The sequence below is a fragment of the Vulpes lagopus genome, chromosome X, assembly GCF_018345385.1.
Source record: "Vulpes lagopus strain Blue_001 chromosome X, ASM1834538v1, whole genome shotgun sequence".
Taxonomy (NCBI): Eukaryota; Metazoa; Chordata; class Mammalia; order Carnivora; family Canidae; genus Vulpes; species Vulpes lagopus.
This window is the reverse complement of record NC_054848.1, coordinates 90,119,214-90,146,385: the sequence shown is the minus strand read 5'-3', so window position 1 is coordinate 90,146,385 and position 27,172 is coordinate 90,119,214. Positions and strand designations below refer to the sequence as shown.

Here is a 27,172-nt window from a genome sequence, read left to right as displayed (position 1 = left end):
AATCCATTTCTCTACAATTGATTTAAACTCATGCCAGTTGTAATGTTGGTAAATAATTGCTATTAGGCTTTTTAAAAGTTGCATTTGCTAAACTTGGAGCCCCACTTTTTTTAAAATTTTTATTTATTTATGATAGTCACAGAGAGAAAGAGAGGCAGAGACATAGGCAGAGGGAGAAGCAGGCTCCATGCACCGGGAGCCTGATGTGGGATTCGATCCTGGGTCTCCAGGATCGCGCCCTGGGCCAAAGGCAGGTGCCAAACCGCTGCGCCACCCAGGGATCCCTGGAGCCCCACTTTTAAAACTCTACATTTCAAGAGAACATGTCCTCAGTGATTTTATTAATAAGCTACTCCTTATCTTACAAAGTCAGCCAACTGCTAATTTAACTGGACTGTTGAAAATGTGTTTTGTTTGTGTGTTACAATTTTAAAGTACTCATCCTACTGTCTCACAATTATCATAAACTTTTAAGCTGTTATATTTCAGAAATCTTTAAGGCAGTGTAAACAGTATTGTTTTGTATTGTCCAATTCACTATTGTATAAGTAACCCACACAAAGTTTGTTTATTTCCCATGATACTGCTTGTCCTCATTACTGAATGTGAGTACTAAATTTCATTTTAATTTGATCACACAAGGCCCTTCCCCTTAGGACCTATAAGCATCTCTTCTCTAGTTTTGTGCCACTGACATCATATAACAGCTTCATCTCAAGAAAAAGATGAACTGAATTAAATGCATTTTTAAAATGTATCAAGTCCAATAATCAATTTAGTAATGACACTTAATGCTTACAGTTACAGACTCCTGACATTGCTTTACACTGATCTCTGCAACATGTTTGTGCTGAGCCAAATTAGGTACAGTGTTGTGATTTCTTTGGAACTAGTCATTAATAATAGGCATTTATTGTCAACCTCCTCTCTAATACCAGAGTTTAGTACTTATAACTTTAGATATTGGCTGTCATCTCTTACTTTCCCTGAAAGAAAAGGGCCAAATGGAATAAAGCATGATTTATGAAAAGTTATAAAAGCATACAATTGTCAAAGTAACAGTATTAGAAAACAGTTTTCTAGAAAACTCTAAAACAAGTTTATTTAAAGGTGACATCACAGTAATTTTGCAATAGTGACGAATTTTCTATAACTAGGATGTTGGCTCTTTAACCTATTTGAAAAATTTATTTTACTGTGTGCTTTAGCTGTTTGAAATGTCTTCATTTTTATGAACACTTAATATTGTCTTAAAGATTATATTCTTCATTTCTAGTATCCTCTACAGACATCCTAAAACCCATTTCTAATGGAGAAGAGGCTTGTCTCTGACAAAGCTTACCTGTGGTATAGTTTACTTCTGCCTCTCTTGGTTTAAAACATTCTGTGAGCTCTAAGGAAACACCTCTTTTCTTAGCACCATTCTATTTACCTGTCTTTCACCCTGTTTGCTGAGGAGTCTGTGTAATTTTATGGTGGAAATATTCCATCTTGGAATCCATGATAATTTTTTAGAACAGTTGCAGATTATTGGTGTAAAGATTACATAAAATCCACCTTTTCCCATCTGCTTCTTTCGTGTGTTCCATTTCTTAGTTAAATGTTCAGCCTTACTCTATTTCCTCTTTCCTTTTCATCAATTAAGTGGACCAGGCAGGGGAGTAGCCCTTGGATATCTTTTCTACTTCTAAGAACTGGAAGTTTAAAGATAATATATTTTTCAAAGGTAGATTTGTTTTGAGTTCTCCCACAAACTAAGTTTTATGGATAATTTTTAAATATAACAATTTCATGTTTTAAGGATTGTGTGCTTAAACCAAAGGTTTTGAGCAATTAGGTTTATGGGTTTTTTAAAAATTATTTTTAAAGATTTTATTTATTTGACACAGAGAGAGCACAAGCAGGGGGAGCAGCAGGCAGAGGGAGAGGGAGAAGCAAGCAGGGAGCCTGACATGGGGCTTGATTCCAGGACCCCTAGATCATGACCCGAGGCCAAAGGCAGACACTTAACTGACTGAGCCACCCAAGGCGCCCCTAGGTTTATGTTTTTAATGATGCAGTGTGATTATACTTTACATAACCAAAACACTACTTGGGTTTGAGTTTTTAGAAAGAAAAGTTAGTTTCCAATACAACTATAGCCTATCCCATTCTTAATCATTTGTGTGGCTGAAGAGGAGCAGTGGGACATAAAATGTGACTCAGCAGACAACTCACAAAGTATTTTTATGTTAGTTTTAAATGACAACTTTAAAGATTCATTTATTTGAGATGGAGAGATTGGAAGAGAATGTGCAAGTGAGGGGAGGGGCAGAGGGAGAGGATCTCCAGCAGACTCCCCACTGGGCTCATAGCCCCACTCAGGGCTCAATCCCACGATCCTGGGATTATGACCTGAGCCAAAGTCAAGAGGTGGATGCTTAACCAACTGAGCCACCCAGGCTCCCCTTGAATGATAATAATTTTTTTTAATATTTTATTTATTTTTTCATGAGAGACAGAGAGAGAGGGGCAGAGACATAGGCAGAGGGAGAAGCAGGCTCCATGAAGGGAGCCCGATGTGGGACTTGATCCCGGTCCCCAGGATCATGCCCTGAGTCAAAGGCAGACGCTCAACCACTGAACCACCCAGATGTTTCGAATGATAACTTTTAAATCCAATAGTAAAGCCACCCTCACCTTAGGTGGTAGAAGCACCAGTGTTCTAGAATAGAGCTTCAGGCTCCATAGAACAAGAACCACTCCCCTCCCAACTTTGCCATCTTTTGAAGTAATGCTTTTCTCTTAAGGTGTTAATTAGTATTATAGTTTATGGGATCTGGTGCTTTTGTTCTTGCTATGTTACTTTCTTGCCAGTTGTGGAAAAGAGAACCATGCAGAGGGATAACAGCAAAGGTTGTAAAGCAGAGTAGGTAAAATTTGCTATTAAACTAAAAACACTTTACTTTCATGTATCATGGAGATGATGGAAAATTAGCTTCATTTAGTTACGGGTCTAAGAATTACATTTGTTTTTGTCTTTATGACATTGTATAACTACAGCATGCTAAATATTGTGCAGCCATTCCTTGATTTACGAACAGGTTGTGGTTAAATTTTTTGCTTATCATTTGTCTGCTATTTGGAATTTGTAACATCTAGCATTTGCCCCATGGAATTACGAATATGGAGGTTTACAGGCTATCCCACAAAAGCCAATTTTTAACATCAAATTGCTGAAGTAGGACATTTGTCATTGAACTGGAGATATTATAATTTAAATATACAATTACACAGAATAAACAAACCAGAATGAAGGTGAGCAAGAAACCATTTTCTTTTTATATAAAAGCATATTTAATCAGAGAATGAAGATGCCATTGTGCTTTAGACTTGGTGATACTCTCTTTAAATTCCGGGGTTTTTTAAGTGTCTCTCTTTTTTTTCCTTGATGCATGTATATATAACATTGGTTCCATTTGTACATTGATTATCACTGATTGGGGTGGGGAGCTCACAATGGAATGTAGATAATTTTATTGAGATGACTGGTGGTAATAAAGAATTGGCGACAGTGGAAGACAAAGGAGGAAAGGGGTGCCTGGGTGGCTCAGTTGGTTAAGTGTCCCACTTCTTGGTTTCAGCTCAGATTGTGATCTCAGGGTCTTTAGATCAATCCCTGTATCAGGCTCCAAGCTCAGTGAGGAGTCTGCTTGAGATTCTCTCTCTCCTTATCCTTCTGCCCCTCCCTACTCTCTCTCTGCCTCTCTCTCTCAAATAAAATAAATCTTTAAAAGAAGAAAGGAGGTGCATATGTAGGAGAGGCAAAAGGCAGAGAAAAGGAGTTCTCTCAAGGGGACAATGAAGGAAATAAGAAGTTACTGGAAAAGATAGTTTCTTTCACTATTCAATGATGATATCAGCGCAAGCTTTGAGAATGTTCCTCTTGATGCCAGAATTTTCTCTATGGTGCTTATATTTCACATTCCTTGTTTGATCTAATTCGGTTTACCCACAAAAATTAACAAACATGTCTTTTCAGATAGTTTTTTGCCTTTGGGGAAGTTTAATTAGAGGAAGACTGGTATAAATCATTTTACAGTGACTCAAAACTGCCTCTCCCCTCCCCCAATTAAACCATGCTTGACTTCCTTATTGTTGAGGCAGACATTCAGTGAGCAATACCCAGATACTTATTTATGGTTGAGCATCTATTCTCATTAGTTAGTACCCACACTGTGCTAGTTGTTAAATACCCTAAATATTATTCCTGCCTGTAACTTGAACCACTGCATTTTTGCCCATCTGCTATGTGGGACTCCCTAGGGCAAGAAGAGTCTGGGCTCAAACCAAGTCATCCTCCCATAGCCATTATAATACCTAAGATTGTATCCAAAAAGGGATATGCATTCAAAGTGCATAGCAATAAGAGAATTGGATCCCCCACGCTGGAGATGCATCATCAGTAGTCCCCTCAGATGGCAGTTAGAATTTGAAGAGAGACAAAGACTGAGACAAAGTTTTTGGTTTTTAATCATCTTTTTGTTCTTCTTACCAAAAGGTCCCTTCCCTGTGTCCTGTGATGTCCTCACCTGTGGAAGGAGGCCTGGGACAAGATGCCTCTTACATCCTCCACCCCCACAAAGTAGCTTTTAATTGATTTTTTCCCCAGTCCATGGACATGGCTTTCTCTCTCTGCATTGCTTATACTTAATGTCAGGCTGCCATTTTAATAAACTAGATAGCACCAAGGAGAATTTACTGCATTGACTATCTGAAGAGTCCCCCCAAATTTGCCAGCTAACTTCTTAGTCTTTGCATTTTCCTTGAGGGCACAAAAGCAGAAACTCATTTTTGTTTTTGCTTTTTTCCTTTTTTTTTTTAAATAAATTAATTTTTATTGGTGTTCAATTTACCAACATACAAAATAACATCCAGTGCTCATCCCGTCAAGTGTCCCCCTCAGTGCCTGTCACCCATTCACCCCCACCCCCCGCCCTCCTCCCCTTCCACCACCCCTAGTTCCTTTCCCAGAGTTAGGAATCTTTTTTTCCTAAATGGAAGTTTATTCGTATAACACACTGATCTTCACCAAAATAACATCACAGATTTCTGATGAAACCTGTCATTAAAATATCATGTTATGGTAATGATATGTTTGGATGCATTGAGTGCCATTTGAACAATTTAATATGGCAGCACTGAGTGTGTTAATGAGAATACCACTTTAAAAATTATGATGCCTGGAACTGCCTTTAGGGTGACCTATGAAGGTTGTTTGATTACAATAGAATAATTTATAATATTTTATACTAAAGAAACCTAAATGAGCACTTGATTATTTTAAAGCAAGTTTGTTAGTTCTCATAAGTAGTTGAGAAATTTTGTCCTGTTTTGCTTCTCTATCCTTTAAAACACTAATATGTATATGAATTCTAGTCTGTAATAACTCTTCTTTGGAATTTTGACCAGGCTATAGATTCTGATGAAATTAGAGTTCTTTCTACTAATGAACTATATTCTTTAAAATAAGCTTTAAACTTCATATTTTATTTTTCAAAATGTAATATATTCTAATATATACATGACTTTTGTTAAATGTTACATTACTACACATATCCATTATTTAATACTATTTAGGCTAAATGTTTGGGTATATGCTAACTGAAGCACTTTTAAGAATCATGACTGAGAGGTGGATGAAAATGAGCCATAATTGAGTAATTGTGTATTTTTCCAAAAATCGTTTACCATTACTCCATTATTTTGATCTGCTTATATTGTTAACTATTATTCTAGACTTTGTATCAATAATCCCTATAATCTATGATTAATTGTTTTAGTTTTGATGACACTCATAACAACTGATTTTCTGTTACATAATTTTTATCTGAGTTTCATTTTAAAATTAAGGGTCTAGTAATATTTTATATTAATTCAAAATGTATTCTATTTTTAGTTGTATCTGTCATCACATCTTTTTTATATTGATTATAATTTGAGTATTTAACCTTTGTTATATACCCACAGTGTGATACCTGTTGTACATGGGGTAGAGAAAATGCTATTCCTTCCATCAAGAAGATGACAGTTTGGGAGGTTATGAAATACCATTCTCTGGTGATTTTTAAAAGAAGAGTAGGCAGCTATCTGTATATATTAGGTGGTCTGTCAAGGACTGTTACAATTTTGTGTATCTGTCTCTGAGCATACTGATATATAGATTTTTTCCAAATGCCCTTAAATCAAAGGTAGGTTTTTTATGCTGTTATTTGAGTGACTGTTTCTTATTGGATGAAGTTAAACAGGGAAAAGGGGAAGGAACTAAATTCCTTAATCCTGTTTCCAAATTATACAGTTTGGTTTTTAATTTTTTATCCTGTTTGTTTTATATGTTATTAATTTAGACTTACATTTTGTGACTAACAACTGATGGTATCATTTTGCCTATTTGAAGTGCCTGTCTTTGTTGTTTTTATCTGTAATCCTATCAGTAATGATGAGACTCTGCAAACTTGGGAATAATTATTTTTGTGTTCTCGTCAACTTTTGCTTATCCATACTAGTAAATGTGTTCAAAAGTGCAAATTACCCTTGCTCTGGGGAAGACCTACTTCTTTCCTGCTTCAGAAAGTGGACTCATTACCCCTGATACTAACTCCTGCCACCCGAGGTGTTGTGGGCAACTGGGTATTAACTGTAACTTCATTTACACAATGAAAAATTTTATGAGATGCCAACCTGCCACTCCTAAAATTGGATTGAAAAGTACTTTTTATTAACCACATTGGAAACCCAAGGTACTGAAAAGTGTTAAGTGGTGTATTTCAAAAGGTCCATAATTTGTTAATGTATTTTTCCTAGTTCTATTGTGTTGTAATTCTGTTTTAGCTATTTTTAAGAAATATATAGCTATTAAGAATAATAAACAATTAAAAATTTTTGGTGATTCCTGCAAAGCAAATCAGCTGCTTAAAATTGTTCAAATTCTTCCTGAATAATATTATGAAAATAGCCTTGTGTATGTGTGTTAACCTTAGAGTTTTCAGTGATGATGTATTTCAAGTGGGCTGATATTGTATGCAGAGGAGTAATCATTTTAGTCTCATTTCAGCTTTTAAATGAAAGGATAAGAGAAGGATTAGCCAATTTTCTCTTAATCACCTGCCAATCTGTTAACAATGCAGTTGTGTCAGTGAAGTTTATATGACATGTGAACACACACTTGACAAAATTAAGAGAAACCACTGAGTCTTTGCCTGTGACCTGCTTGTGTGTTTGTATATACACACAGGTATTTGTATGGTAGGCTTATTTCAGTTATTTATTCCTTGCATGATATTTGCTGATGTGATTTTCCTGTTTTCATTTTTGACCAGTTATGATAGCATCAGAAAGAGCTCTTGCTGAAGATGAGCCTATCCATCACTTGTCTCCTTTTCCTATTTTTCCGTTTTTGCTACATTGTCACCTGTGCAGGGGAGACTTTTCTGGGCTCATTTTGACTCCAGGCAGAGCTAGAGTATGCCAGGAATAGGGGAATGGCCAAGAGAAACTGTTGCAAGCCATCACCATAGACACCAGAAATTAACTATGCCATAAGTAAATGTGATGGAGACACACCTGTTCCAATTCTCACAGAAGTGATTCCTTTCCTTGTATTTCCACATAAATAATGTGAAAATAATTTCATCCTAGGAATAATTGTCTTATTAAATTACCTTCATTAGAAACAATAACATTTGAAAGAATCAAAATGAATTACAGTAATGAACCATGACTGTTTATGTGAAAGAGAAATCTAGAGATCTCGTATTAGAGATTTTCTGTTTGTGGATCTGCTAGCAATCTCTTTTTTTTTTTTTTAAACTTAAGTCAAGCTCTGCTTCCTACTAGTTCTGTGGCCTTTTTTTAAAGATTTTATTTATTCATGACAGACACAGAAAGAGAGGCAGAAACACAGGCAGAGGGAGAAGCAGGTTCCATTCAGGGAGCCTGATGTGGGACTTGATCTTGGGACTCCAGGATCACACCCTGAACCGAAGGCAGACACGCTTAACCGCTGAGCCACCCACGTGTCCCTAGCAATGTAACTTTTAAGAATCATGACTGAGAAGCAGATTAAGGTGAACCTTAATAGAATAACCCTTTATTTTTCCAAAATTTCCATCTTTCCAGAATTTTATCAGTATACTTCTGAGAAGGAACACACATTTCCAGAAGAAAAAAGGAATTATTTTGGCCATAGTCAAGTTATAACATTGTTTCTGAGAGTAACTTTGTAATTTACTGATTTTGAGAATTTTCTTTATTTTTCAATATTCAATAAATATAGGCCAATTTTTAAAATTTTAATTCCAATATAGTTGACATACAGTGCTATATTAGTTTCAGGTGTACAATATAGTGATTCAGCATTTTTGTACATTACTCGGTGCTCATCAAGATAAGTATACTCTTAATCCCCTTTACCTGTTTCACCCATTTCTTCACCTACCTCCCCTCTGGTAACCATATGTTTGTTCTCTGTAGTTGAGAGTCTGTTTTTTGTTTTGTTTCATTCATTTGTTTCTTAAATTCCACATATGACTGAAATCATACAATATTTGTCTTTCTTTGACTTATTTCTGTTAACATTATACTCTTTAGATCCATCCATGTTGTTGAAAATGGCAAGATTTCGTTCTTTTTATGGCTGAATAATATTCCTGTGTGTATTGTGCGTGGGTACACCATATCTTCTTTTATCCATTTATCTATGGATGGACACTTGGGCTGCTTCCATGATTTGGCTATTGTAAATAGTGCTCCAGTACACATACGGGTGCACATATCCTTTCAAATTAGTGTTTTCATATTCCTTGGGTAAATACCCAGCGGTGCAATTACTGGATCATATGATAGTTCTATTTGTAATTTTTGGAGAAACCTCCATACTGTTTTCCACAGTAGCTGCACCAGTTTATATTCCCACCAAAAGTATATCAGTACATGAGTGTTCCCTTTTCTCCACGTCCCTGCCAGCACTTGTTGTTTCTTGTGTTTTTGATTTTAGCCATTCTGACAGGTGTGAGGTCATAGCTCATTGTGGTTTTGATTTACATTCCCCTGATGGTGAGTGATGTTGAACATCTTTTCATTGTGTCTATTAACCATCTGAATGTCTTAATTGGAGAAAAGTCTGTTCATATCTTCTGCCCATATTTTAATCAGATTATTTGTGTTTTCCTGGTGTTGAACTGTATAAAATCTTTATATATTTTGGATAGTGACCCTTTTTTGAATATGTTATTTGCAAATATGTTTTACCATTCAGTAGGTTGTCTTTTTGTTTTCTTGCCTGTTTCCTTTGCTGTGCAGAAGTTTTTATTTTGACACAGTTCCAGTAGTCTCTTTTGGCTTGTTTTTCCTTGCCTCAGGAGATATTTCTAGAAAAATGTTGTTACAGCTGATGTCAGAGAAATTACTACCTGTGCTCTCTTCTAGGATTTGTACAGTTGTAGGTCTCACTTTTAGGCCTTTAGTCCATTTTGAGTTTACTTTTATGTATAGTATATGAAAGTGGTCCAGTTTCATTCTTTTGCATGCAGCTGCCCAATTTTCCCAAAACCATTTGTTGAAGAGGCTGTCATTTTCCCATTGCATGTTCTTGCCTCCTTTGTCAAAGACTAATGGACTATATAATCACAGGTTTATTTCTGGGCTTTCTGTTCTGTTCTATTGGTCTATGTGTCTTTTTTTGTGTGTGTGTGTGCTGGTACCTTACTGTGTTGATGACTACAGCTTTGTAATATAACTTGAAGTCTGAAATTGTGATTACCTCCAGCGTTGCTTTTCTTTTTCAAGATTGCTTTGGCTATTCAGGTCTTTTGTGGTCCCATACAAATTTTAGAATTGTTTGTTCTAGTTCTGTGAAAAATTCTGTTGGCGTATTGATAGGAATTGCATTAAATGTGTAGATTGCTCTGGGTAGTATAGACCTTTTAACAATATTAATTCTTGCAAACCATGAGCATGGAATGTCTTTCCATTTATTCATGTTCTCTTCAATTTTTTTTTCATTAATGTTTTATCGTTTTCAGAGTACAGGTCTTTTACCTCTTGCTTAAGTTTATTTCTAGCTATTTTATTATTTTTGGTATAATTCAAATTAGACTATTTTCTAAATTTCTCTTTTTGGTACTTTATTGTTAGTATATAGAAATGCAGTGGCTTTCTGTATATTGATTTTGTATCCTGTGACCATATTGAACTCATTTATCAGTTCTGGTAGTTTTTTGGTGGAGTCTTTAGGGTTTTCTATATAAAATATCATGTCCTCCTATCTGCAAATAGTGACAATTTTACTTCTTCCTGACCAGTTTGGATGCCTTTTATTTCTTTTTCTTGTCTGATTGCCGTGGCTAAGACTTCTAGTACTGCATTGAATAAAAGTGGTGAAAGTAGACATCCTTGTCTTTTTCTTGATCTCGGGGGAGAAGCTCTCAGTTTTTTCCCCATTTGAGTATGATGCTAGCTGTAGGGTTTTCATATATGGCCTTTATTATGTTGAGGTATTTTCTCTCTAAACCTACTTTGTTGAGCATTTTTACCATGAATGGATACTGTACTTTGTCAGATGCTTTTTTTCTACATCTGTTGAAATGACAATAGAGTCTTTATCCTTTCTCTTGTTGATGTAATTTTCTTTTAGCCACTTTCTACTGGATTAGATAAAGGTGGTTTGTGAATTTTCTTTAGATCATTAGTGTATTTAGATAAGAATCTTTATTTTCATCTATATGGACAGTAAAAAGCTTAGTTTACTCTTTTTCTAGAACAGGCTTATGTTTTCCAGATGTGAATGTCATGAAAATAGTAGCATTTTAATTTTTTTTATTGGTTTAATAGGTCACTTTAGACAATTGTGTCGAAGTTGGTCGGATTGCCAACACCTACAATCTTACAGAAGTGGATAAATACGTCAACAGTTTTGTTTTGAAGAATTTTCCTGCATTGCTGAGCACCGGGGAGTTCTTAAAACTCCCTTTTGAGCGTCTTGCCTTTGTGCTTTCCAGTAATAGCCTTAAGCACTGCACTGAACTTGAGCTCTTTAAGGCTACCTGTCGCTGGCTACGTCTAGAAGAGCCTCGGATGGACTTTGCTGCAAAACTAATGAAGAACATACGATTTCCACTGATGACACCACAGGAGCTCATTAATTATGTGCAAACCGTGGATTTCATGAGAACTGACAATACTTGTGTGAATCTCCTTTTGGAAGCCAGCAATTACCAAATGATGCCATATATGCAACCAGTGATGCAGTCAGACAGGACTGCCATTAGGTCTGACACCACTCATTTGGTCACACTAGGAGGAGTTCTGAGGCAGCAGCTGGTTGTCAGCAAGGAATTGCGCATGTATGATGAAAAGGCCCATGAATGGAAATCGTTAGCCCCCATGGATGCTCCAAGGTACCAGCATGGCATTGCTGTCATTGGAAATTTCCTCTATGTCGTCGGTGGACAGAGTAATTATGACACAAAAGGAAAAACAGCAGTCGATACAGTCTTCAGATTTGATCCTCGATACAATAAATGGATGCAGGTTGCATCTTTAAATGAAAAGCGCACCTTCTTCCACCTAAGTGCCCTCAAAGGATATCTGTATGCAGTTGGTGGGCGAAATGCAGCTGGTGAACTGCGTAAGTGTTTGCATTTATGTTAAGCATAGAGACTAATTTCTTTACCCAAAAATTCTCATTAAATCATAAAATAAGCAGTTCTGTAAAATTAAAGACAAAAAATGTAGCTAGGGTTTCATTTAAACTGTTTTTCTTAGGAAATATCAGAGACAATCTGTATGCCTAATCCGGATTTATATTGTTGGCCAGGGTACAAATTATATCTTAGGAATATATCAGTATGTTGCAGAGTATTTTATTTGGCAGTATATATGGTTTTCATCTTGACAGTATAACTACAAAGTATATTCTGCTAATTTAAATTGTAATAGTGTCTCGGACAGAAGTTTGGCATGTTTTCTTATTTTCCATTTTTAAAAGCCCACATAATATTTTACTGTACAGGTTAAAATTCTTCTTTACAGAGGACTATTACTGTTTCTTCTTTTACATAATCTGTTACCCTTTCTTAGACCACATAGTAAGATAATTTTCTTTGTCAATTAAATATACAAAGTTCAATATTACCCAAACTTTATTTACTGTGAGTAATATGACCTATGACTGTTAGTTTTAAAAATCATTCTCTCTTGGGGTGCCTGGGTGGCTCAGTCAGTTAAATGTCCAGCTCTTGACTTCAACTTAGGTCATGATCTCAGGGTCATGAGATTGAGCCCTGCATCAGGCTCCGTGCTCAGCATGGAGTCTGCTGTCCTGCTTCCTCTGGTCTTCCCCCCAGTCATGCTCTCTCTCATATACATACATACATACATACATACATACATACATACATACATAAAATTAAAAAAATCATTCTCTCTTAATGAAATACCAGTTTCCTTCACTATAAACTGATCTGGTAAGCTTTATTAGATATATTTTTTGTCCCCCTAATCTAAGTTTGGTCACAAATACAGTTAACATAGAGCAGTACTTTGGCTATGTAAGTTAACATTGATCTTGTTATTTAAGATGAAATTAGAATAAGATAACTGTCCAAAAAGAAATCTTAAAGACCGTATTTTCTGTTATGCCTTACATATCTGTTTGATATGATGATATGATGATGTTACATCATCGTTTGGCCTCTTTTTTTCACCCTCTTTTATTCTGTGATGAATAGAATCCCTGTAGTTGACCAGTATTTCAGGCTCTGTAATGCTGGGGAAGTGGAAAATATTGGCATTGGCTCTGAACAAATTCAGAGTAATTATCAGAATTTTTTCTTGGTAGCTTAATGGATTTAAGAACAGCTATTTATTGGAGGCAAAAAGAACTGCTCTCAGCTCTTATACTTTCCAGCTTATCAAGCCCTTTCTCATTAGTGATGTCTTAATGTTACTGATCTTTCCTCCCTAGTTTTTTTCTTTTGTCACAGTGATATTTTTTCTAAGACCAGGCTTTCCAAATGGTTGGGCTAGGTATCATTATCATGAACCATGCAGATTTCCCAATATATTTTAATAATCAGACTTTTAAAAAAAAGATTATTTATTTGAGAGAGAGAGAGAGCACAAAGTGGGGTAGAAACAGAGGGAGAGGGAGAAGCAGACTCCTCACTGAGCAGGGATCCCGATGCAGGGCTCGATCCCAGGGCCATGGGATCACGACTTGAGCCAGTGGCAGCCACCTAATCGACTGAGCCCCCCAAGCACCCCTAATAATCAGACTTGTAAAAGCATTGGAGGCATCAGTACCCTTAGTGTAGAACTGTCATTTCAGGTCTCCTCAGGCAACCCACACACATTATTTTCATGACGTTATACTACTTTAAATCGATGGTGTCTGGAAATGTTCAGAAGCTGCAACTAGTGACGTGGTGCCTTTTTAGTAAAACTACTCATATAAGATAATCTTTATTTTTTTTAAGATAATCTTTAAAGTTTACAAATTATACGTCATCAATCCTGGCAGTGGTCATTTCAGAACTTCTTTACTCAAGGAAGATAGCTCCAGGTTTTCAGTCAATGCTGGCTTATTGATGCTATCACTGCTGTTAATATACAGTTTTCAATATATCATTCCTACTATTAATTAGAGGCCCTATTCTTCTGAGAATTTATAATCTTCAAGCCAAGGAGAGTCATTACATAAAATCAAGAAGCTAGAGGCTTCCTTTTTCTGGGCTCTTGCCATGTTATACTCATTTGGGACCAAGAAGTAGACTACCCCGTTGGGCATGTGGCTGCCTTCCTTGCTCATGACCTTCAGAAATCACACCCTCCATCTCGTATTAAAAATAGTCTTCTGTGTTTCAGTTTGAAAGTAAAACAAGAGAAGTATGCTTTTCATGAGCTTTTTCTAATTCATAATAACTGTTTGATTAAATTTCAGGTTTAAAAATCACAATGTCCCAGAGTTTAAGTCTAAGGATAATGATTTAAATATTCTAAAAAAGGGATGCCTGGTGGCTCAGCGGTTGAGCCTCTGCCTTTGGCTGAGGGCGTGATCCCACGGTCCCGAGATTGAGTCCCACATAGGGCTCCCTGCATGGAGCCTGCTTCTCCCTTTGCCTATGTCTCTGCTTCTCTCTGTGTCTCTCATGAATAAATAAATGAAATCTTTAAAATAAATAAATTTCTAAAATAAATTTCTAAAAATTATTACGCCTCTAGATGGTAAATATTGGCCCATTTTTATCTAAATTTGTAAACTGCATGTTTCACAAATACGTAGATGATTGTAATATAAACAGAAACCTTCAATACCAAGAAATAACTCTAATTCCATTTAAAGGACAACAATATTTCTTTCCCTTTGAAATTATCTTCTATAATATATAAGTAAGTATACTTTTATAGAAAATGACTGTTTGCCCTAATATCACCATAGCCAGCAAAGCCAGTCTGTAGTAAATGGTTTAAATTAAAATATATTGGAAGGTTTTTTGTTGTTGTTTTGTTTTTGTTTTTAAGAAAATCAGTTGATTGGCTTAAGTGCACTGAAATCTTAGATCTTAATTGCAAGAGAACCTTTAGGCCACCCCACCTCCTTTAAGTTCTCCTATTTTAGACCTACTTGGGAGCAAGAAGTAGACTGTTTTATCTTGTCACATACTGTATTGTTGACTTCCTCTGAATTCTTTATTAAGAGTATTTCTCTTTGTATATGTGTTACTTGCCCTTTCCAGTTCTCTCCGACCCATGGTTTTTGCAGAATGGCAGATTTGGGTCCTAAAGAGACTCTTGCTTATATTTCTGAATGTTCCAGCCAGAGGCTGGGCTTTTAACATTTCTCCTGCTCTGTAAGCGTTTTTTCACGGGAACGCCCTCTATACACACACAAGAACATCTGTTATAGTAATTTAACGTTCCCATCTTAACTGATTACATTGCCATGTTAATATGCCTGTGTAAATAGAGAAGGGGGTAGGAGTGGGTGGCAGGCAAACAAGGATCGATGGGAGAGTTGTTTAACAATTTAATATATTTGAGGCACCTGGCTGGCTCAGTTGGGAGAGGATATGACTCTGGATCTCGGGGTTGTAAGTTCAAGCCCTGTGTGTAGAGATGGGTGTAGAGATGACTTAAAAGTAAAATCTTGTTCTTCTAAAAAAATTTAGTAGGGTCATAAGTACCAGTATATTATTTATTCTTTATATACACGATGACCATTTCCTATATGTAATTCTGAAAAGGAAACAGTGTCAGCATTTGCAAGACATTTTAGATCGTTTTAATGCATTGGGCCTTTTAAAATCCCTTCATGGAGTGTGTATGGATGGTCCTAAGACCATAGCACATCAAAGAGATACTACTAATGTGTGTGTGAGCCTGGTATATTGCTGAAATAGAATTCCTTAGAAATGCTTCTCTCCCTTGACACCAGGTACAATCGGAAAGTATGTGAAGCTTAGAGGAACTGTCACTTAAGTGAAAGGAAGAGTCAGTTATTTCTGGCATTTTTCAAACTTCTGTCATTTAAGACATTGATCTTCCATTGAGGTTTTCTATATTGAAGAGAAATATGACAGCTCAGATAGCTTTCATTTCTGTTAAATATTAATAAGTCTAGCTTTCAAATAATGAAATAATTTATAGAAAATATATTAGATTTTTTTCAAATAAATGCAATAAAATTACCAAAATTTATCAAATGCCTTCATATCCCTTAATGGACTTGCAGTTTTCTTCATTAACACATCACCAGTAGACACTCTAAGATTCTAGAGATCATAGTCCCTCTGTGGGAGCCATCATCATTCCAGTGATGATTCAGGGTTCATCTCGTTCATAATCTCAGAAAGAACCAGTAAGTTCCATATCATCTCTTGGGACCAATTCTGGATTCCAGTATAATCACCTGAGAAAATAGGAATCTTTAGTGATTTATATCAACTAAGCAACCTATATGTAATTCTTAAATTGGAGAGGGTCTCTAAATTGCCTGCAACCAGATTACTGAAGAAGATTCTCTAGAATAAGGGTCAGTGAAATTCTGTTAAGGGCCAGAAAGTCAATATTTTCAGTGTTGTAGGCCATAGGATCTTATCACAGCTAATCACCTCTGCTGTTATATTGCAAAAGCAACCATAGACAGTTTATGAATGGGTGAGGCTGTATCCCAATAAAGCTTCCTATATGAACACTAGCATTTGAATTCCATATGATTTTCACATGTCACAAAACATATTTCCTTTGATTTTTTCCCCCAACTCCTTAAAAAGGTAAAAACTATTCATATTTTTATCTTGTGGGGCGTACAAAAGCAGGAAACATGCTGGATTTGGCTTACAGGCCATAACTGGCCTGACTCTATTCTAGACTTTCCTAGTTAGTTCATTACCATGCCCAACCCGTCATAGACCATGATGGAACCGCTGCTTTGTCCCTTGCATCATCCCTTGCCTCCCCCTTCTCTGCCCCTGCATCAAGGTTGTTGGCACAAGCCTATATCCCACTGCCTTGTGAACATCGAAAATAAGAGCATGTATGTGTGTATACACTTTTAATCAGATGTATTCTATTTTAAAACTAAATACTATTGATTTTGCTGAGAATAACAGCAATTCTTCATGGAGACAGTCTAGAGGTTGACAGTAAATATTAAATGATAGGAAAAGCTAAAGGAAATGGATTATTTAGCTGGAAGAAGAAAAGTTGAAGGATGATGGACTATTACATAGTTATTATATTATTGGTGGTTAATAGCAATCTTACACTTAGGTTACTCCTGTATGAGAAAATATAGATGGATTCTTAAAACCCCTATTAGGGGAAAAATGCAATTAATTCACTGACAGGAGAACAGCATTCTCTCTCTACATGGGAAAATTTTAATAATCATAAAGAATGAATAGCTATTCAAGTGCTAGCTCCAGTCTGAAAAGAATAAGAGGAAACTAATGGAAACTCCATCAGAATAGATTGAATTAGACATAAGGAAAGACTGTTACTCTCTAGAAATTTCAAAGTTCAAGGCAGAATTTTTCATTAAGGAAAGCATAGAACTATAGTAAAACCTGTCTTTGCCATCAAATAGGTGGAAAAGATGATCTCTGGAAGTCTTTTTAAACCCTTTCACTGATAGGATGTGTGATTAGACTACTTTTTTTTTAACGGCTAAAACCCTACCATTAATTACTTTGCTAATGCCAAGTACTAATCAATATACTAGATCCTCTGTAAGTGGAGAAAGAGAGAATAATGTACATTCAGTAGGATTGTGCTTGTAATTAAGTGAAAGTCATGCTAAAGGCAAATGGAAATGAACATTAGAGAAGATGTCCAGTGGCTACAAATAGCCAAAACCAGTATCGCAGTAATCAGTTTTATCTTGTCATGAATTGTGGCAATAACTCTTGTTTGGGGGAAAGATTTTGCAGGATCTGGCTACTTAATGGAAGGATTTAGAAGAAATAGAGTTGGGAAAAAAAGAAGAAGAAATAGAGTTGGTAAGGGTCCAGGCTTAAAGCAATGAACAAAACTAACAAGAGAGTAGATTGAAATGAGAACAGAAAAAGCCTTTGAAATAAGCCTGGAAATGTAAAGCTCACGTCAGTGCAAAAGGCAATCAGCAAAGGGATATGAGAAGTGGTTTAATGTAGGGGTTGTTAGGAGGGAAATAACTACCACACATAGTCAATTTGATGAAGAAATGAAATTATAGACTAGAGTAAAAAATGAATCTCTCGTTTTTTTTCTCTCTAGTTTTGCCTGTTCCCACATTTTTTTTTTTAATAAGAAATCTTGTTCAAAGGATGATTCATCAGTTAGGTATTCCAATGGCTTGATCAGATGGCCCCCTCTCAGTAGATTTCTGCTTCCATTCCATTGCCTTGAACTGTATCATATGGTCAACTCCAACTTCAAGGGAACCTGCTCATTTTAATTTTCAGTTTATCACAGTGCTTCCGTGAGCAGTGTTATGGTTCTGTTCATAAGACGAAAGCAGGGTCAGGACAAGAAAATAGGTTGCCAACTGACAGCATCTGTAGTAAACAGTATGAACTTTTCAAGTCTACCCAGACTTTGTGTGAGGTTTCTTTTTTAAATTTTTATTTATTTAAGTAATCTCTACAGTCCACACGTGGCTTGAACTTGTGACCAAGATCAAGACTCACGTGCTCTTCTGACTGAGCCAGCCAGGTGCCCCTAGACTTTGTTTTTGACCAGAATAGTTGTAACAGCCCTTTTTCTTTCTGCCTTTTATGAAGGGTTACATTTTCTGTCTGTTGGAACTGTCACTGTTCTATTCTTGAGGTTATAGCAGATTGATATTTAAATAAATTGAGGTCACTTCTCCAAAACACTTTGTGTTAAATATGATAAATTTATTACTGAAAGGAAGTGCCCCTAATAAAAATCTTAACTTCATATTATGCTGCCAATCATCTTCTGGTAGGAGCATTGCTGGCTATAATATATTGGATATGTACACACTATTGGCTTTAATGTAGAAATGTAGAAAAATTGTCAATGTCTGTTGTGTAGTCTGGATATGAAATAAAGCAGGAGGCGGCCAGAACATATGCCAGGCAGTGTGCATATGTTCATTCTCAACTTCAGATTTTGCTTCCTATCTATTAACCTTTGTTTCCTAGATGGTGGATTAGCATGGGGGCCTTGAACTGACTTTTCTTCTTTCTTAGGATTTTTTTCATCTTCCCACAAATTTAGAACAAGGAAATGGGAGAAATGTCAAATGATAAAAATGTAACAAGATCCTTGAAGAAAAATCCTAGCAATTTCTGCAGTGACAGAAATATGTTAGATTATTACATAAGTATCTAGTCTAATGTAAAATTAATGGTTCGTTTTAGTAATATAATCTCAGTAAGTAAAAAATAGAGACCCCTAAAGTAAAAAAATAAAGAGATTTCATACCTGTATTAGATATGATTCAGTTGTTTGAATATTATTATTCTACCTAAAAGGAAAAATAACTCATTGCTAAATTTGAAATTATAAATCATTTTCTTGTCTGTTTTTCCCCCCTTAAACAACAGCCACAGTAGAGTGTTACAATCCAAGAACAAACGAGTGGACCTATGTTGCCAAAATGAGTGAACCTCACTATGGCCATGCTGGGACTGTGTATGGAGGAGTAATGTATATTTCAGGTAAGCAATCATAATGCAGATAAAATTAATATAACACATAGACTTTTAACTATGTCACCATCTTTCCATACAGCGTTAGAAAAATAATCCTGAAAAAAGGATAATCAAAATAAAATTTGCAGTGATTTTAGAACAGATATCATATGTGTGTATTTGCATATGGATGTCTTTGTGTATTCTATAAGTTCATAAGATGAGCAGCAAACCAGCCATGCTATGAATACAAAGCTTGGAAGAAACTGGAAAGCATTCAGCTTCTCTAGTTTACCTTTCAGTTCCCATACTCTGTGCTCTAATAAACCCTGTACTCTAACAGGCCCCGTTCATAGTCTCTGTCATGACACTTAATTCATTTTGATTTTACATTTAGCTAAACTCTATGAGGAAATATATCACAATATAACATATAGACGCTACTGTGCATAAACTTGCTTCTGATATACATATAATGCATAATAATGTTCATGCTCTCATTTAGTGCAACCAATAATATGTGTTTCCCTTTTCCTCAGCATTATCAGGGGATTCTACTGTGTGTCCTTGTAAGAATAATTCTGTGCTGATTACTTATATGTGGCTACATGCACGTATATTTTTCTGATAACAGATTCTAAAATGGCTACAGTTTGTCCTAATAGCAACTTTCATTCTCCAACTGTTGGTGTTGAAAGCATCCTTATGTCCCATTTAGAAAGGAGTCTCATTTTAATGTGGTACCTCTGGTATTGACATTTTGCTTTGTCAGGAAGCTTCTTCTCATTTGGCCCTGACATCATCTACTTTTGACACTTTCCCCCCCTTCTGAGAGCCTGCCAGCACCAGGCCAGCCCTTACATTATTAGAGAATAGAGAGGCATTAAGGTGACACTTGTGGTCTGAGTCTCCGAATGCTGCTGCCTTATGAAATCTGTAATCAAGACAGATCAGTGAAAGGCCTGGAGTGTGTGATTGACAGGTTTGGGGTGTTAAATTTATGAGCAACTACAGGACGTCTTATATTGAAAGAGCCATCCAGGAAATCATATGCTCTACTAATCAATGATTTACACCCTCTACCTATTTTATGTGTGTAGATGCCATGCCATTATAATGAGAGCTCCAAATCCTCTGGAAAAAAAAATGACATGAAATTGTTCTAGAGGCGCTTTGGCATAGCTAACATATATTTCATAAATGACCTCCCCAATCAAGAATAGGATAGGACCACAGCTGAAAGTAAATAATACTTTTGCATTTTTATAATAGTCTGTTTCCCTCATGCCTATTGTCATTCTTTAGGAGGAATCACTCATGACACTTTCCAAAAGGAGCTGATGTGCTTTGACCCTGATACTGACAAATGGATCCAGAAGGCACCGATGACCACCGTCAGAGGTCTCCACTGCATGTGTACGGTGGGAGAGAGGCTCTATGTCATTGGTGGTAATCACTTCCGAGGAACAAGTGATTATGATGATGTCCTGAGCTGTGAATACTACTCACCTATTCTTGACCAGTGGACCCCAATTGCTGCCATGTTAAGGGGGCAGAGTGATGTCGGGGTCGCCGTCTTTGAAAACAAAATCTATGTGGTTGGGGGGTACTCCTGGAATAATCGCTGTATGGTGGAGATAGTGCAGAAATATGACCCAGATAAAGATGAGTGGCATAAGGTTTTCGATCTGCCTGAGTCCCTTGGTGGCATCCGAGCTTGTACGCTCACGGTTTTTCCACCCGAAGAAACCACACCATCACCTTCTAGAGAATCCCCTCTTTCTGCACCTTAAGATCATCCCTCCAACTAAGATGCTGTAGTCCTATCTTTGCAGTGTGTCATGAATTCTCTTCTTTTGCTCCCCCCCCTTTAGTAGTGTATGTTAGGATTAGCCTCCAGTAATTGATTCAGATATTGGGAAAAAAAAAGACAACATTGATGTTATTTGTGCTGTTTGTTTGGCTTAGAGTGTTTATAAAGTGGTAACAAACCCATTCTGGAAATGTATACCATTGAAGCTGATGTTTAACATCAAGATAGTGTCTATAAAATGTTTCTTCAGTACTTTTTTGATGCTGTGTATTGGGTGTATGGTATTTGTCATCTTACATTAGAAAGCCCAATAAACCAATGCAAAGGTGGATTATAGTAAATGTACGACTGTGCTAACTAGGCTTCAAAGTAAAAAGTTTTCCTTTCATCTTTGACTGTGAGATGTCAAAGGGAGGCAGCTTGCTCCAACAGGAAACAATAGACAAAAGGTTGCCAACTCGCATGAGCTACCTCCCTCTTTTCATAAAGTATTTTTGACATATCTGTCAACCCACCTGTCTGTGTGGGTGCATTGAAAACATAGGAAGTTTCTTAGACACACAGGAGAAATGATAACTGAAATTCACCAATATTAGTTTAAAAACAGCATGACCCCTCTACTTATACACAAGGGTTTGGGGTTTCTAAAGAGTGTATAAATAAACACACATACATATATCAAATACAAAATTTTAAAAATTGAATGGCACATCAGATAAACGTGAAAAATCTTTTTAAATTTCTACCAAAAAGCAGCTTCTGTTAGAATGGGAATTCAGTATGCACATACTAAATGCGCACGTGGAGAATCATACTGAATTTAGGTGGATAAGGGCTAGAAATTTTGAGCAACTAAATTTGTCATTTGACCAAATTTTTCCTTCCAAAACTGTAATCTACACCTTCTCCTTTGCTGTTGAGGTAACTTACATATTATATGTGTTCTGTATACTCTCAATTCATAAGGTTATTTAGCACAAAGTATAGCAGCTTCACCTGGTGAGCTGCTTTTGCTCAGTGATTTCAACTTCCATGTTTTATCTCTTTTTGTTCAATAAAAAAACATTTAATGTCATTTTGGTCTGAGGCATCCCATTATTGTCTGATTTGACTTTCATCTATTTTTTTTGGTTGGGGAAGGGATGGCAAGATTCAAATGATGGGAACTGAGAGCACTGAACAGTTTGGATTAATATTACTGACTTTTATTCAAGGAAAAAAATAAGTTGACTGGCTCCAACCTCATTGGTCAAAACTCAGTGGTTATCTTTGCAGAATTAATTCATCAAAGATGCTGATTGGCCCTTCTTCATCCCCACAGAACAGCCAGACATGTCTAAACTGTAAGAGCAGTTAGGTTTTCTTTTAAAGATTTTGTTTATTTATTTGACAGAGCAAGACAGAGTGAGAGAGAAGGAGCCAGGGGGTGGTGGGGGATGGGTGAGCAGAGGGAGAGAGAGAGAGAGAGAGAGAGAGAGAGAGAGAAGTAGACTCCCTGCTGAGCAGGGAGCCTGAGTGGGGTTTGATCTAGGCCCCTGGGATCATGACCCGAGCTGAAGGCAAATGCTTAACCCACTGAGCCACCCAGGTGCCCCAGAGTAGTTAAACTTCTGAGGTCAGGGGTGACTGGGTGGCTTAGTCAGTTGGGTGTGTGCCTTCAGCTCAGGTCATGATCTCCGGGTCCTGGGATCCAGCCCCGTGTCAGCCTCCCTGCTCGGTGGGGAGACTGCTTCTCCCTCTCCCTCTGTCCCCCACCCCCCACTTGTGTGCTTTCTCTCTCTCTAATAAATAATACCTTTCAAAAAATAAATAAATTTCTGAGGTCAGTTTCCCTAATCTTCAAGAAGGACTCTTCTTGCCTTATGAGAAGATATTGTATAAAATGACCAAAGATATTGGTTCTTGACCTAGGATTAAAAAGGAATAATGTTTGGGGGGAAAGATTGAGGGTTTTATTAAGGTTGTATGCATGATCCTTCTTACTTTATCTGCAAATGACCAGATTAAAGTCTGAACCAAAAATTCTGAGTTATTCCCAAGCAACTAGAGCGTCACCAGATTTCTTCACCAGTGAGGAATTAGCAGTGCAGATGTCACCACCTCTGTCTCGAGTTAAACATAACAAAGAAAGCAATTCTTCCACCAGTGGTAATTTGAGTGCTGGGTGAAGCCTGGCACGAATTTGAAAGACCCCCTTCGTCAAGATCAGCCTTACCTCCAAGCCGCGCTGGTCAAGTGACTTCAGGTCTGTGCTCCTGGGCAGAGCCCATTCAGCCATTTGCACGTGGTTAACAGGTGCCTAACAATGGGGGCATGTACAGGACAGGTTCACGGGGCCCAGAGCGGGCGTTCCTGGTCAGCTGGCTCGCCTCGAAGCAGCAACGGTTCTTTGCGTCTTGTCGCCTCTAATGCCTCTCCCGTTGGTCAGAAGCAGAATGGAGCCTGGCAGGTGTGGGGGCGGTAGGGGTCAGGTGTGAAAGAGGTGTACGTCACTTCTACCCGCACTAGCCTGGCCGGAAGTCGGCCCATGATCACCTGCAAACACAAAGAGGTCAAGGAAGGGCAGAGGGTCAGGGACCTATTGGCAGTTCGGCCCTGGGGACAATGCAAAGCGCACGCAGTCCTGTCTGACAGCTTACCTTTTCTGCATCCATGCCATATGTTACTTGAAGTAGCAATTAATGTCACACGCTAATAGTATTAAACAGTTCCAACAGCTGGTAAATGATTACACATTTTCCTTCACAATGAATTAACTATTTGTCTTTATGAAAAGCATCTGCCAGTCATTGCTTGGCTTTATAAACATTTCTCACCCTTGCCTTTCTCAGGTTTTTTTTTTATTAAGATTTTAATTATTTAATTCATGAGAGACACACAGAGGCAGAGGCAGTCTCCCCATGGGGAGCCCAATGTGAGACTCGATCCCAGGATCCCTGGATCACGACCTGAGCCAAGGCAGACGCTCAATCACTGAGCCACCCAGGCGTCTCACAAGGGCTTTCTCCGGTTCTTGATCTCCTTGCAAAAGGAGTTCTAAAATACTATTAAACCTCATAAGGTTCATAATTTTCCTTCTTGGTAGACACTGTTAGGGTGGGAAAGATGAATTAAAAAATCGACTTTGCCTGTTTCTAGAATTTAAAAAAATTCATCTGATAATCAGGTTTTGCTCTGAAAAGTAAAATTATGACCTGAAACTATTTCCTGCCTAGTATTACTGTAGGGACTTGGGAAAATATATAGGTATGTAATGTTTCTTCACAGGTTGCTAAAATAATTCCTTCACTTTAGCCCTGAGAGGGTGCTCCACAGGGCGGTGAAGTGGTGTTTTATTTAATTACTTCGCCCATGTGACCTTTTCTCCCCACAACGATTTCAAAGGCTTTTGTGTTCCCCATACCCCACCCCCCAAAACAGTGAGCAGACTTTCTTGGGTGGAAAGTTGGCACTGCCTCTAATTTCATTCTTGGCTCTTGTGCCTTTCTTTTGTTTTTCATTTTCAGACTGCCAAACCTCAGGTTTAGCTCCTTCCACATCAGATATCTCTTTGGCTAGGCAAGGAGGAAAATAAATGCGAAGCAAGTTCACGAGGATTAAGGGAATTTTAAATTGGTCAAATAATGCCCTATTTAAAAAGTTTTTTGGTAATTATAACATGCAAAATATAGACAAATTGGAAAATACAGGAAGGAAGAGAAATACTTATATATCTCCCCCATGTCAGGATAACTACAGCTAAATATAAGGATATTGTTTTTTGCACAATTATCATTTAAAATCAGAGTAAATAGGGACACCCTGCTGGCTCAGTCCCTAGAGCATGTGACTCGATCTCGGGATTGTGAGTTCAAGCTCCATGTTGGCTGTAGAGATTACCTAAAAGAATAAAATCTTAAAAAATCCAGCCCAAGATAAATTATTTATTTAAAAAATAAATGCACCATATATTTTTTGATATAAACTAATACACATTTTGACACAAAATATGTTGATATAGCAATGCATGAATTTCTGATACAAAATGTATCAATGCAATATTTAGAATAAGATTTTCTTAACCCATTTTTGTTTTTAAGATTTTATTTATTTGAGAGAGCGCACAAGCAGGGGGAGTGGCAGAGAGAGAAGGAGAAGCAGGCTCCCTACTGATCAGGGAGCCTGATGCTGGGCTCCATGGATCCCAGGACCCGGATCATGACCTGAGCCGAAGGCAGACACTTAACCAACTTAGCCACCCAGGTGCCTCACTAAACCCCTCTGTTAAGTGAGGTATAACTACTAGGCAATGTTTTGGGCTTTTGAAAGTTTAAAAATACTGAAACATCAATGTCAAATCAGGTGTTTGCATAATTAATAGTGATCTGGACATTGAAAGTACTTAATCAGTGAGTCTAAGTAATTTGTATGATTCAGAACTCAAAGTGACTATTTCATTCTCTATTTAAATCTAGTGTTCTGGATAGCCCAGTGGCTCAGCGGTTTAGTGCCACCTTTGGCCCAGGGCGTGATCCTGGAGTCCCAGGATCGAGTCCCACATCGGGCTCCCTGCATGGGGCCTGCTTCTCCCTCTGCCTGTGTCTCTGCCTCTCTCTCTCTCTCTCTCTCTCTCTCTCTGTCTCTCATGAATAAATAAAATATTTTAAAAAAATAAATACATCTAGTGTTCCTTATTGTATACACAAATCGTGTATTGCCATATAATTGTCTAACGCTTCTTCTCCATGCACGTCTTATTTGACAATATGACTAAGATAAATGGAGATTTCAGCTTTAAAAATGAGTATAGAGGCCATATCTCAATTAACCCCCCTCCTTCCCCGCCAAAAAACCCCAGGAAACGTAACAAGGTTGGCAAACTTTTTCTGTAAACAATCACCAAATTGTTTAATCTTTGTAGGCCACATGGTCTTGTGGCAACTACTTGACTCTGCTGATGGTAGTGCGAAAGTATAGACAGTACACAAATGAATGTGTTCCAATAAAACATTATGGATGATCAAATTTGAAGTTCATGTAATTTTCATGGATTACAATATATCACTCTTCTTTTGACTTCTTTTCAGCCATTTAAAAAGTTGAAGACTGGGGGCCTCTGGCTGGCTCAGTCAGTAGAGCACATGACTCTTGATCTCGAGGTTGTGAGTTCAAGCCCTACATTGGGTGTAGCGATTACTTAAAAATAAAAACTTTAGAAATAAAAATGTGAGGACTGTTCTTAGCTCAAGGCCACGGGTGCACCTGGCTGGCCCAGTCAGAAGAACATGTGGCTTCCAATCTCAGGGTTGTAAGTTCGGGCCCCACGCTGGGTGCAGAGGTTACAAAAAAATAAACTTAAAAAAAGGAAAGAAAAACAGGCCACAGACCAGATTTAGTCCATGGGCTATAGTTTGCTGACTCCTGCCATCACAAGAGCACGTTCCATTATCATTCATTTATTCTTTCAGTAAACATTTATTGTGAACCTATTTCATATTAATGCCAATGAACAGTCCTAGGGCCACAGAGATGAATACAAATTAATCCCTGCCCTCAAGGTGCTTAGTGCAGTTGAGCAGCTGTAGCGCGCTAGTGGCCATGAGGGGTTTGTGTAGAGAAGCAACATCTGAGCACACGCAGAGATGTTTATAAAGTGGGAGGCTGTGAAAAAGAGTGCCTGTGTTCATCAAATAGAACTTTTCTTGCCACAGAGCTGTAAATAAAAGCGTACCCATGGGGAAGGAGCAGCCAAACCTCGCAATCCTAGCTCCTGTCCCTTGAGACTCCGCTTGATCCTGCAGAGCTCTCACTGATCGCCCCAACCACCAGCTTGCTCATGCTGTGCCGGGTGGGGTCACGCGCAGCTCAGCTCGTCCTCTAAGGCACTCCCAGAGCTGCCAAGCCCACTAGAGGGAGAGGCGCCCCCGCTGTGCTAGAATCAGCGCTGCCCTCAAATACCCGGGGGGGTTTGGGTTGATTTTTATTTTCATCTCCCGCTCTGTTTGCGGTAGCATTGCCAACACTCCGTTTTGCCGGTAGTGTTTCTGTTCACATCCAGGGCGAGAGGAAATCTCCCTCGACTGTGGAATTTAAATCCTTGAGTCGGAGGGAGCCAGCTTGAGACATATGACTGCCCCTGGACCAGTTGGTATGCCGTGCATGGATTGGCTTAGATTAATGATCTGATGTGAAATTGTTGTTG

General features: G+C 37.7%; 1 protein-coding gene across 19 annotated transcripts in view; it reads left to right on the top strand.

Annotated features, from left to right (window-relative positions):
• The window catches only part of KLHL13 (kelch like family member 13), a 221,912-nt gene extending 199,846 nt beyond the window's left edge, over positions 1 to 22,066 (top strand). For all 19 annotated transcript variants that reach the window (XM_041742184.1, XM_041742182.1, XM_041742176.1 and 16 more), the window contains 3 exons: positions 10,870 to 11,665; positions 19,092 to 19,205; positions 20,484 to 22,066. In XM_041742184.1, coding sequence (XP_041598118.1) covers positions 10,870 to 11,665; positions 19,092 to 19,205; positions 20,484 to 20,971 — 1,398 coding nt within the window. In that variant the 3' untranslated portion in view covers positions 20,972 to 22,066. The remainder of the gene's footprint in view (positions 1 to 10,869; positions 11,666 to 19,091; positions 19,206 to 20,483) is intronic.
• Positions 22,067 to 27,172: the final 5,106 nt, after the last annotated feature.